We start from the raw sequence: 14,317 nt of genomic DNA on the forward strand, positions 1-14,317 counted from the left end.
AAAAAGTTTCTTCGCATTTTTTATGAGAATTTTGGTAGTCAAATTTAAAACTGTATCGAATTTCTTTATTAGATTCACTCATCTTCACAGTACGAAAAACAAATAAAAATCCCGTGGCGACGTTTAGTGTTCGTAATTAATCTACCCTTTCATGGGATTTTTAATAAAGAATTGTATATATACCTCTGCACCGTAAGCTCGAGAGCGGGCCCGGCCGCTCGGATGGTGTCCTGGGCCTCCTGGTGACGCAGCGTGTACACGTCCGTGGTGTTGACGCGGATGAGCGCGTCGCCCGCCTGCAGGCCCGCGCGTTCTGCCGCCCCACCGCCGTTTACCTGGAACAACAACGATTAAAAACTTTAACATCTGAAGGGTCTTACTTATAATATCTCCAAGGGAATTGGTCTCGTGGCAGGCTTCCATTTACGATTAAAGTTTTACTGCTGGGCTCGGAATAGAACCAGAATAGATTGGTGTGCTTTAAGGATGACTAAGACCAACGCCCCCGACGGCACCCGGGTGGACAAAGGCAATTTTCTGAGATTTTTCCACAGAAAAACCTGTCCAGCTTTGATTTTTAAGCAATACCGCCTAAAGTGCAAGCTGCAGTAAGCAACTTTGCGTCGCACTTGTAACCAATCAGAAGACTTGTTCAGTCTGGCGTGTTTTGTTATTGGTCGTACGTTTGCACGCCAACGCAGACGCAGGATGTTCATCTTGCTTTAGACTTAGCTTAAGTTATTTTGTGAACAAAGTACCTGAAATATTCAGTTTTAATTTGTGCCATACCAATGTTATACCAATTCGAATAAAACTCAGTTTAACGCGGTTTGGAACAAGAATGATCGTGGCTCTTTGAATACCTTCTCCACTTTCAAACTCACATCCACCTTACAATTCAGTAAGTTCAAAATAAAGGGAATTTTTATTTCTTATAGACCGAGGGGAGACCAAGAACAATGGAAGCTTGTGGGAAATATTAAATTCACATTAACGTTAACCAACGTTATGTAAACTAAGGCTTGTGGCGCCAACAAGCTACTGTAGTCTACTTAACTATAATAGGATTTTTTAAACGGAATAAATTATAGATTATACCTACTTTGTTGTGTGATTAAAGGTACTTAGTTTTACCCATCTCCGATGATTTTAATTTTTTGTAAATAAACCACAGATTAGCGCTTGATTGCAATGTTAATGCACTTGATAAGTGATAAATATATTTAACACATAGACGTTGTTGGTGACTACATTTTCTAAAAACTTCAAACAAAGTTGGTGGTTTTACACGGTCACAATAATTGTGGCTTTCCAACACTGTCGATAATTTACAGTGCAGTGTTGAAAAGCCTCCGTATAATCAACACTACTAAGGTGACCTTCGATTACGCCTTTTTTTAACATTAGATCTTTGGTATTAAATCAGGATTTAAAACTTTTTAGAGCTAGGTACGAGTAGGTACCTAGTTTTTTTCACCTTTTGCGTAGCGCAGTTTTTGATTTCTATAAAACTTAAATTCCTCCCTAGTCAGGTTTTAGTTTGAACTTGTATTTTAGTCTCAGGTGCGTTGGGCATTTAATCGAAGTATAACTAATATTTTAATAATACGAGACAACATAACCGTAGGCTTTAGGTAGGAATGTAACTAAATAACCACAATTATTGTTCTAAACAGTGACATCATATTTTATTTTCGTCTTACTACTCGGAAAATTACGAACATCGCTGAAATTTCCTTATGCGGAACACTCTATCCTTACTCGGTATTGTACAGTAAAAAAACGCTGCGTTTGTTTCACTGTAATTAGTATCTTTTATAAAATGACATTGGAAGCTCAGCCCTCGACTGAAATCTCACCAAAACGGCGATGCTGTTTAAGACGGTAGCGGGTTAACCTGTTAAGAGTATGGAAATCATTAAACCCTAATCGGTTTGTACGTGGAATCGTTAAATCACTTGGCGGCACTTCTTTGTCGTAACGACTCAGCTCAAGCCTCCTATCAGACCAAACCAGAAAAAAATTATGAATTATAAGTTGTCAAATTGTTCATGACAGTGCTTCTCCACTTATACTTGGCATCTACCTATCGTCTCAAAGGTGTTTAAATGTTTGGCTTAGATACTAGTCCGCCATTTTTATTTCCAAAATAGCGGCAACTAGGAGAGGCCGTAAGAATATGTTAATGGGTTTGACAAGACAGTTTAGCACTATAAGTAAAGACAAAAAAGTGTGAACTTGCGAGATTTTTATCTACGTTTAGAACATTAGCTACCTACGTAGCATTATAATAGTCGTTCTTAGTTTTTGATAGATTTAGAACTGGTTTTTTAAGGTAAATTTAGGCTATTTAGAAAACCTAGCGCACGTATTCTATTTTTTTCCAACTGTTACTAATACAAAGGGATTTAATATGTGGGATATATGGAGCTTGGCTAACTTACTGCCCGCCTTTTTTTTCTTGAGAAATACAATGAAAAACTTGCTTGGAGTTGCGAAATCTTTTCATTTAGTCCGCCATGTAAAATGACAGGTGAACGCTAACTTGGATGTTACGTAAATGTACATCATACACTGCATCATCACTCATCACCAGGTGAGCAGTCAAGGACTAACTTGTATTGGAACACAAAAAACCTACCTCCTAGTTATCTATAATGTGACCGCATCTTCAAGTCTAGTCAATATGAAAACTAAAATCGGATCGGATCGGATCGGATGTAAGCCTTCTTATTAGGTGACTATATGGGTTAATGCCATATTATTACCACAGTAAATGAAAATCGACTAAGTGCGAGATGGACATGCACACAAAGTGTTCCGTACCAAGGTATGAAACACTACTTACTCAGTATTAACATTAATAACAATAAATAATAATAAAATAATAAAATGCTTTTAATTCAGGTCAATGACTAAAGATATGTTTATGATCTGGTGGGTAGCGCGTTCAACAACGGGTCACGAGGTCCTAGCATCAATCCTCGGGTCAGGAAAATATTTGTCACCACTTCTCTTTCTGCGGGTAGGTAGCTGCGCTACCATCTAATGGGATCACGAACCCCGTAGCGATTATGGGCAACCCCTTCTGTTCCGAGGAGCCTTTAGTCAAGGACTGTTAAGTAAGTAGGTATATGATCACAAGTTAGTTTCAACAACTGGGACTGAGACACGGGGTTTTGTCACCGCAGTTTTCGTAACTTCGGGCTTTTTTTTAAAACTATAATAGACTAGCGCTTGACCACAATCTCACCTGGTCGAAAGTGTATATGTCGCCTACGATGCGAAGAAGAAGATAGGTTGTAAGGATTAGGAGACACAGAACTCAGAAGGGCGTTCCAAACCCCAGAGATGCGTATAAGAAACGAAGATGCAAATCGCTTCGTGCGAGTTTTTGGGATATTAACAACATAGGGATGCAAACCCGCCCGGTGCGCGGGTACTGAGAAAACATAAAAACCAAAATACCTGTCCAACAAGTTTTGGCTCAACCTTGTATTCGATCCCAGGACCACGAGCTTTGTAGTTAAACATGCTAACTACTAGACCTGCGACGCAGTCAGACGTGTAATTATTTACTAACTTGTTTTAATTTAAAACTAAGTATCGGTCATCTATCAGGAAATTGGCGTCCCGCCGTTATTAAACTTCCGTTGCTCGCGCAGTTGTTAGCATTGACCCAGTAGTTCAAGTTTTTTTTTTACCCTCTTGTATACGAACTAAGGCGCGTAGCGTGTTTCTATTATGTTAAATTAACCAAAGTCATTAATTAACAATAAAGTAGGATTTATGTAGGATGCTAAAGTTATGCTAAAGCGTTCCCGTGGCCCAGTCACCAGGCGACGAATTGGAATACTGTGGTAGTGTTTAGTCAATTTGCGTCCGTACCGTGTAGGTATCCAGGATTCCATATACGGACGATATATGTACATATATACCGTTAGAAATATTTAGCTCACCCGGCTAAGTTTGTTGCGGGCTTGTTCTTCGACCAGGGCGCATTTGGAACCCTCATAGATTTAGTTTTAAGTTATCGAATGTAGTGATCGCCATCACTAATCACTGCTATGTACACATTTTGTATGTAATCAACGCATTAAAAGTGCCATCTATGTGCCTATTTGAATAAAGAAATATTTGACTTTGACTCAAATTGGACTGGTAGTTCCTAAAATGATCGTTTTAACATCCTTACTAATATTATAAATGCAAAAGTGTGTTTGTTGTGACCTTCCTTTACACCAAGCCCTAGCTAAGCAAAGCAAAAAGCAAATCAACTGAACTTTTGGCACAGAGTTAAGTTGAGAGGATAGAGAGTAGCATAGGCTTTTTATCCCAAGGACACAAACGGAATGGAATTTCTAAAGAACAGTAATAAGGTTGTAGATTATGAAATGCGAATGAGGCTTAATTTTATTTGTAAATTCCTATTTATATAGCTTTTTCTCTAGGCGACGCTGTTAATAAACCTCGTACGTTTTAATAAATGAAAAAAATATCACATCTTGTTCTCACATACCTACTCACTAAACATTATTGTTGGATACATGTCTAGTTATACCGGGGTATTATATGTTACCCGTGACTTCGTCCATATATTTTAGGTTTTTTTCCGCAAAAATAGTTTTTATTTTGAAAAATTACCAGGATAAAGATGATGTTATCAGAAGCTCTATGCAATTTTTTACTATATTCGCTTCGACTTTGAAGCCGTACAGTATAGGAGGTATGCTATGTCTGTCTGCAGGATGCAAGCTATATGTATAATTTGCGTTTCATCAAGATCGATGCAGTAATTGAGCCGAACATAGGTAACAAATAAACAAACAGACACATTTATGTACGTATAATCTTACTATATATACTTCATTAAGCGTACAATTTTAAACACATGATTTCTGTAACACTGTATGGCAATGCCCATAGCGTGTCGGCGCGCGCGCAGGCCATATACGGCAGCAGAAATTCAAGAACGAGAGATTAATGCGGTCCCGCCCGCCATGCGAGGTCATGCCATATTATATTTTCTTTATTGTCGACTTCCATAAGAACCAAGCGCATCGCGAACATAATGGCTGGTTACAGAGGAACAAAAAGTATTTAATGGAGGAAGGTTTTGCGCACATTAGGGCGGGCGATGCACTGCATCGCATAACAAAAATCATCCTACATCACGTTCGCACATTATAAATAAAGTATTACATATCGCGTAATCTTTAATTTTTTATTTTTTTTTATTAGGGCTAATCTATCAAGCAAATCACTTTCCGAACCGGTCTGGCACTACAAATAGACATACTTGACGTTTCAACAGTGCCTTTTATTTGAGCCTACTTTAAATAAATGAATTTTAAATTTAAATGTAACGCACTGGCGGAAGGGTTTATTGTTGCGGTAGTGTTATTCATCCTGCTTGCACCTTAGAAGACGCACCTCAGAAAAAAGCAAGTGATATTATAAAACTCTCTTATTGAGTTGTGTTTTACGCCATTGGTTGCCTGGAATCGATGACCAAGTGGCGATAAGGCCGCCGCTGTATTCAATCATTCATTCATAAAACTGAAAAGATAAAGGAAAAGAGAGGCCCGGGGCCCGATCTCCGCCCCCCTGTAAATAGGCTCAACTTCTAAGCTATAACCGCTTTATTATTGTAAAATATTAGTAGATATATTTTACAATAATTTAGTTTACTTATACTATTTTTACTTATACTCAATAATCGTATACGTATTGTGAATTATTGAGCGAGTGTTTCTAATTAAATATAATAATAAATATAAATTTTATAATCAATGCATTGTTCAAAAAAACTTATTTGACGTACCTATCTAATATTAATAATAACATACCTTTACACTGGTTTCTAAATCCTAATTTAAAAATAACCTAGATAGTTGTGGAAATAACTAATAATCATGAAAAATGATGTGATTCTACAAGGAAAATGCGCAATTAACTCTACCACAGCAATAATATCGGAATAATTGGCACAGCACCCACGATTAACACATAATAGGTTTTCTGTAAGCAGATTTTTATGCTGTAGCGATTATATATTTTACTATTCAATGAAGACTATTACTATTGCCATCGTAGTTAGTTTTTAGTTTTTAACAGACTGTGCGACACAAAGGTAAAATATAAAATGATAAGTGTGTATAGATCATGAAACTATTGAAATGTAGCTATTAGACATTACCTAAAGTTTACAAGACCCATCTAGTTTTTTTTTTTTGTTTTTTTTTCGTCATCCGTTGTCTGTCCATCCATCCCGTAACTGGCAACAGAGGAAGATTTTGCCATTCTTTTTCCATTTTACTTCTTCATGCTTACCCTGGTCCACATTTCTGTGCACGCCACTGACAAGACCACATTTTCCATAAGAGAGGTTTTCGATCTGAGAGGGGATTTAGATCTTAGACCCTCCACGCTGTTAAAATCTAACTATCTAAAGCAATCTGACGATTAGGTATTATAAAAAAGTAGGGATATTTACCGGAACAGCTTAACGTGGTCATGCGAGGGATGCGTGTTCTTAGAAAATCCCGGAGCCTGCCGAAACCGGGTACTGAGGGGTTTTCGTAATCCCACCTAATCTGATATTCTTCCAAGAAGTCTGATTCAAATCTTGTTACAAAAAAACGGATAGGTATTGGTTACGTCACGTAAAACTACTTCCGAAGGTCTTTCCATATCCCTTAGTGGTGTTAATCTATGGGTTTTGCTGCGCAATGGACGATTTTTATTTTTATAGCAATTTGTGTATGGTAGGTACACAATATAAGAATTACAGTTTAAACCTATTAATTTATTAGCGTACCTGCGTAAGTTTTATGTATTTAACTAAAATTGATAAGCATTGTAAAAAAATCTACTGTGATCACAGATATTTTTTTATGCTTCGTCTAAAACCTATGTCAAACCTATTTTGCAATTACGGTATAAACGGCACTTTACTATTTAGTATTGTAGTTAAATATGAAAAGTTATGGTTGGTACCACTGCTACCTCGCGAGGTAATTAGAAAATACCAATGACGATAATCCACAGAACGTTGTCGCCGCTCGGCGTTCTAATTTCAAAACAAATCCCTGCCAGTACGTGACTCAGATTGTGTTCGAGGTTCGAAACGACAAAACCCGACCAGTTATGCAACCGCCATTGGCTGTCCAGCCAATCCAGTCCGGTTAATAAGAGTGAATCTGGTCAATACTTTGTTAAAAGAGGTAATAAAATTTTAATTTTATAAACCCAATATAAAAACTAACTTTCGCATCGCTAGGCTGGTGGCCCATTACCTTAGAACATAATATACTAAATTATAAGAACCTGCTTTGGGGTAATCGGTACCTGTTCGTAAAACTGCATCAAATTATAAGGTATGAATTGACCCAGTATTAGGCATGTCAACTTTCACCCAATATCATTTGGTGCAGTTTAATAAGACTTCCTCTTTAATTATTAATCATTATTTTCGATAGAATTAGTTAAATAGAATATTTTTTATGCAACGGAACGCCAAACAACATTAAAGAAAACGAAGCAGTCCATAGTATGAGGGTGCAAAGGCCGACTTATCACTAAGAATCGTTACATATTATACAACCAAGGCCCCCTCACCGGCTGTCTGTCTGTCTGGGCGCAAAAAACTCGAAAACTTCCGAACGGATTTTCATACGGTTTCTACTAATGGACAGAGTGATTAATGAGGAAAGTCGAAGGAAGAATCATAAAAGTTCGCGAGGCTATAATATGTCTAACTTTTATAGTTAAGAAACAATTACGGTTTTTGTTACCGGGAAAACTGATGATTCCCGCGTGATTTGTCAAATACAGGAATTAACGCGGACGAAGTCGCGGGCAAAAGCTAGTCTTCTTAAAAAAGCAACCTGAGCGTAAGAAGCTACTAAGAAGTAAGGAAATCTAGTAGTAGTAATAACTAGGGCTACAATAGTTTAAACCATTGCCACACTTCTTTGTGCCTAAAAAAAAAGTTAACTTTTCAGGAAAATGTACACAGTAAATAATATCAAACATGCCCAAAAGTGCGTAACGCGTAGTACGTAATGCAAAAAACCACACTCATATCAATACATTCATTTAGCGGTTCGATTACTCATGCAAAACGGTAAACCTTACCCCTATTGCGTCGGATGTTATTTAGATCTTATAAAGTTATTCGATAAATTCGTGTTTAAAAAAAACTCTTTTAGAGGCAGATATATACATAAAACTATGCAGACTTTCATGCCTTAATTTCAGAATAATAGGACTTACAAATTTCCAACCACTTCGATTATTTAGAAATTCTTTATTCAATTTAGAAACTCTTTGTTAGCGAATACTTGTTAGTATTCGCTAACAAAGAGTTTCTAAAAATAATTTACCTTCAAAATTTCGGTGTCCCAAACTTTGAAACGTCTATTTTTAGTTAATTAGTTATCTATCTAATACATACCTAACCTATTTACAATTAAAAAGATACATTCTATCGTTTTCATTTTACACTTTTTCTCCTGGAATAGAGCAAAGCACGGGTTTTTGGTTTTAAGTACCGCAAGTTTAACTTGAACTTCAATATGTATTTATGTAAAACACTATTATTTTGACATTTTGACATTAGACATGGACTTAATTTTATTTATTTTTAAAGTACTTACCTTCATAAAGATTTCACAGCCATAACTCTACAAGTGCCTAATCGATCCAGTCTAGAGTATAAATACCTATTAGGTATTCTATTTTAGGCAGGCGCAGGCAGATCTTTAAAACATGGCGGTGGTATTTAGGAATTAGGAACTGCGAGTCGGATTCGCCCACGAAATATTCCTTAAATATCCAAGGCACCTATTTTGAAAATTACCATATTCGTTCTTTAAATTTTGTTGCTTATGTGGCAAAAGCACTACACACGCTGACAGACGAACAGACAGCGGAGGCTTAGTCCCGTTGACATTTGTCACCTTGTTTCATATATACTACTCTAGAAATACGATATTTTTGAAATTTAACTTCTGCAGGCGCGTTGAGTAATTTTTAGGTGAACAAAAATCATGGAACTCGCGTCATCGTCACCGAACTCTTTCTATAAACTATACGTATATATACATATACTATCTTATATAAACGTGTAATTTACCGACTCTTTCTATATATATACGATACTGCCACAGAAAAGCCGGGATTGCCTTACAATAAATATCTGTGCTCGAATACTCCAAAATTGAATTTATAAAATAATTCAAAATAAGACATGTTTGATTCTCTCTCGTGTAAAGCCTAATCGTAGTAGCTACGTTTGACAGGTCACAATCAATCAAATTAGTCCTTTAAGTACCTTGGCTTGCTCAAATTCAAGACCCTAGGAACGCAACTGATGTATACCGTGCATATATGTGTACTCTTTTGGTGAACAAAAAGCGTGAGACTCGCGTCATCGTCACCGTACGCTGCCCGTCTCTATATACTGTGTATATATGTACATACGTTTAGGTTTCACTTCCATCGGCGGTGACCAAAGACTACCCCGCATGTTTTTTTTTTATCTCTACAAATTGCTATCTTTTTACAACATACGTGAGTGAATGTCTGCTACTTGGCATATCGTGTTACATATCCAAATTCCATGCGCCACAGACAAAGCTCCTAAATAGGCAGTCTTCTTGCGTCAGCCATATTATTACGGGTGCCATAAACGGACCGCTATAGTATTTTATACCTAGGTATCTACTTGTCTATACCGACCCGTATATAATGGTCTATTACTTGTAATACCAACGAGGTAGTTGGTATAACCAAGTACATTGGTTATACCAACTACCTCGTTGGTCCAGTGTTTGGCATGTTCAACTACGGATATTGAGTTCGATTCCACGAGATTTGTTAGGTATAGGTGTTCGATTTTTCTATTGAAATTTTGATTACCAGCTCGGAGTTAAGGATTCTGCGGTGTCCACCCCATGCCTCGGAGAGAACATTAAGCCGTCGGTCGGCGATGCGGCGGCGTGGTAGGTCGATACTCTAAAACCCTCTCTCCTATGAGAGAAGAGACCTGTGCCCAATAATATGGAGGGTAGAGGTAAGGAGAGTCATCTGTGTATATGAAAAAGTGTCGTCAAAATGTATTAAATTAGGATGGCGCCACATTTGCATCAGGGTAACTCTTAAAAGAAGCGCCAAATATAAATATTGTTAGAGTAGGCTTGAAAAATAAACAAGGAAGTATGGAGATACAAGGAAGTAAGGTTATATTTACCACAATATTTTGTACAACGTAAGTTGTTGAAATTCTCAATAATTAACTACTTTAGTCGATAATGACATTAAATTTTTTAACTCGGCATACTTCAATTCATCTACGATTGCTACATTCATACAATACCCTGTGCATCCACCAGCGCCATTGTGGAGGATTTTTGAACTGTTATTTAGCGCATACACTGGACACTTTTTCAACTTTTCTCCCTTACTAAACCAAAGAAGATAATAATATTACGCAGTTAAACACAAAAAAAAACATTTTTTATCTTTACAAATTACTATACCGTTTAAAATTTTTGGCCAGTTATTACAAACGATAATGACATAAGGAGATGGAATTTTTTGGTTTCGCCTCGTAAGTTATTAAAAATGGGTGGGTTACCTACCTGTCAACTGTCAAGCATTTTCTATTATTGTGTTGTTGGAAATTGCAGACGTGTTTGATACTTTCCTTTGAATAATGAAGCGATTTTCTTTTATTTTTACTTAAGTATCTAAGGTTCAATAATTAAAACCCAACTACATAGAAATAAATTTTTTATAGGAATCTAAATCAATGTTGAAAACATGTACCTTAAAAAAGTAATAATAATAATAATTATTATTATTATTTGTAATGATAAAGATCAAAATATATTTGAGAGATGGGCGTAGTCGTTCGCCACCGTAGTTGTGATGATTGTACCAAAACCATCGTTGGAGTTTGAGGAATTTGTGGGCACCGATTACGCCTATCTGTTGTTCAGAACATTTCTCTCAATACATATTTTTTCTTTGCATATTTTGGTATGTAACATCCATTATTAGACTATATTAAACTATTATATATTATTTATATTAGACTTATTGCGACATAACATAGCCTCGAAGAATAAGATCGCTAAGAGGAAGCCAAGGACACTCAAATTATAAAAATTGGCCCAGGGGCTTCACAAAAATGGAACAACTCTACAAACTGTTGAACACATTACCCCCCCGTAGTCGGTTAAAAACTACCCATCGAGCGGTTAAAAACATGCGGTAACTTGATACTTGAGCCTTGTATGAGGTACCTAAACGTATAATTTAATGGTTCGTTAGCCAGTCTTCCAGACAGGAAAGTGGTTGGACATTAAGCTCGGTTCCTTTGGTAGAAAGGATGAGTGTTTGACGATTTTACACCATAACTCCGACAAATTATAACCGATTTTAATAATTATTTTTGTACTATAGAGGTTATAATGTGTTTAATTTTGCCCAAACTGTGGTTGGAGATAGAGGACAGAACTCCTCAGCGGACAGCAGCAAACCCCTCATTTAAGGCTTAGCGATACTACATACTTTAACTTTTTTTAGATCTACAACTAAATTTAATGCCACATCAAAAAACAAAATCAAACGCAGACGAAGTCGCGGGCAACAGCTAGTATTCAATAAAATTAAAATCTCTTCTATCTTTCTCATTTCTTATAGGCAATTTTTTACACTTCTCATTGTTAATAGTTCACAGTCAGCGAAGTCTGACGTGCGGAGACAGCGGTACTAAAAAGAGTGTAAGAAGAACAAATAAAAATTCAAAGCTCATTTTTACGGGCAGATTAAAATCTTAAACTGACATCTGTACATGTCTGAGATACACTGGAAGTACATGTCATGTAGCATGCGGTTCGCAAACACCCACATGTATCTATTTTGCACGTCATTCGTAATTTGTTAACAGTTCTAGCCGTAGAGTGGCTAAACCCTCTAATAACGTTTTATAAACAAAGCATTTCGCTATGATTAGGCACATCATTTAGATCCGGGAATTAAGAGTTCAGTGAACTGACCGCCACTATAATATTGTTGGTAGACAGAAGTTACCTACTATGCACTCAATTATTACAATTTTAACAACGAATATCTGAGATAGTTACAATGTTATACCTACAGAATACTGAGACCCTAAACTAAGTGGACAGACAATATCAAGAAATTCATTTGCCTTTTGTGTTCAGCAACTCCATAGTTAATGGACAAGCTGCAAAAGACCTAGCAGCAGCAGCAGTGGACGTCCATCGGTGGAGTTGGTAATAATGATGAATTGGAAAGAAAAAGATGAATACAAACTTCTGGGGCCCCTGGTGGTCATAACTTTACAACATATCCAAGAACTTGATAGGCTGATAAATATCCTTAATATAGAACTTTCACGCTCGCAATAGCGAAGTCGTTATAGAGTAAGGAAACATTCCAACTTGCAATAAAAAACCTTAGTTATCCAAGTGCTGACTGCGGTGCTGACATCAGTTCTGACGTTTTGGCTATTTCTTTAAAATCTTTAAATAGTACGGTCTAATTGACAAACAGGCTTTACTGTATCATATTATATTATTTTATCATTTTGTTCAATTTAGGTACATCCACTGCGGGTTTATGGTATTAGGTACGACATAATGATAAAATCTTAGTTCAACTTGATACCTAGAAGATCTTTTAAAATATTTAGATACATTAGACAATTTTTTTAAATATTTATTTTCGACAAAATGTTGCGAGTGTAGTTCGATATTTGCAAAGTAGGTAGGTATGTACGTCGAAAACCAGTGAAGCGAAAGTTCAGATGATTTAGTAAATTATCATTACGGTTTAAATACGGGTACAGATACTACCTACCTACTCAAACGATCGATGTCACGTGAATTCAGGTTGTAAGGTCAGACACTTTATTTATTGGCCAAAATTACTGGGCCTGTGTAATGTATGGTGCCATGATCAAATATTTCAGCCTATATTGATAACTATGTAATATTACTGTTCCTTATTGCCTACTTGTTGACCTAACCATGATCCCGAGTCTTACTTTATAAACTTGTGTAGATTCTCGCGTTCTTTGTAGCCGACTCCCTGGACATGTTTATGTTAAAGTACCGTTCATTCGCTAGATACACCTGGTTATTAATGCAAGGCCAATCACTATCAGTCCAGGCGAGCCAATTAGGTCGAAGCTAAATCTATTCGTAATAAGAAAGATGAGGTACGAGTGTCGTTGCCTTGTACAGATGATAGGGTGTCATTATTTCGTGATTCAAACTTATTATCGTGGTTTAGTCATCGATGTTGAATGTTGATCTATTTATATTCGAATCTACTAAAATAAATAAAATTTTAATGCTTGTCTTTGATTTCAAAATAATCGCCTATTTTCTAGCTTACTAATAATTGCTTTAACGATTGCATATTCTTATCTTAACAAACCATTCTATCGAATTTATCTCTATATTCTAGCAAGAGTTTTATGCTTAGTGATTTAGATTTTATTTTATTTCTTAAATCTACCTAAGGGTTAAAATAGGATTTGGAAAATTTGATGTAGCAACATATGTTGCGTAAAGTTAATATAAAAAAGTGTAAAACGAAATAGGTAAATGAATTAAAGATAGAGATAATTGATTATTAAATTATAATACTAAGACTGAATCCGATTGAAATGGTATATTAAAAAGGGTCCAATAAAATGTTTTAGCTACGTCCTGACTGATGGCTAATGATGTTTTCATGAAATAAATTAAATACCACGAATTTTCGTCATAGTAACATTGACCGAAATCTTACCCTTCATGCACTCCTAACTAATGCAATGCAATTTGTTTATGTATTGTAGCGTATAAGAGCTTGAGAATTACCCAATTTAAATAACAATACTCCGCCTTGAAAGGCCAGGTCGGAACCATAAAGGTCGTGGTCCACACTTCCGCAACACTAAGTGGATAAGTATCTACAAGAATATTTACTCAGGGAGATGTTGTTTACAAATAAAATAAAGGTAATAATCAGTTATCACACGGTTAAGGAAATTTCCGGAAACGTTGCAATCACAAGCGTAGTAGGTATAATAATATAATAAATGTAACCTTTTCTGCGTGTGATCACATTGTAACGAATAAATAGATAATATATTTATTATTAATCATTAAAGATTAATTGTAATAATAAATAGGTAATTTTATTATTCGATGTCACGTGAATTCAGGTTGTAAGGTCAGACACTTTATTTATTGGCCAAAATTACTGGGCCTGTGTAATGTTTGGTGCCATG

General features: G+C 36.2%; 1 protein-coding gene across 7 annotated transcripts in view; it reads right to left on the reverse strand.

Annotated features, from left to right (window-relative positions):
• LOC120625744 (PDZ and LIM domain protein Zasp) overlaps positions 1-14,317 on the reverse strand; it is a 60,666-nt gene that overhangs the window by 20,052 nt on the left and 26,297 nt on the right. For all 7 annotated transcript variants that reach the window (XM_039892922.1, XM_039892919.1, XM_039892924.1 and 4 more), the window contains exon 3: positions 184-335. In XM_039892922.1, coding sequence (XP_039748856.1) covers positions 184-335 — 152 coding nt within the window. The remainder of the gene's footprint in view (positions 1-183; positions 336-14,317) is intronic.

This window comes from Pararge aegeria, chromosome 8 (genome assembly GCF_905163445.1).
Source record: "Pararge aegeria chromosome 8, ilParAegt1.1, whole genome shotgun sequence".
In the NCBI taxonomy this organism is placed as follows: domain Eukaryota; kingdom Metazoa; phylum Arthropoda; class Insecta; order Lepidoptera; family Nymphalidae; genus Pararge; species Pararge aegeria.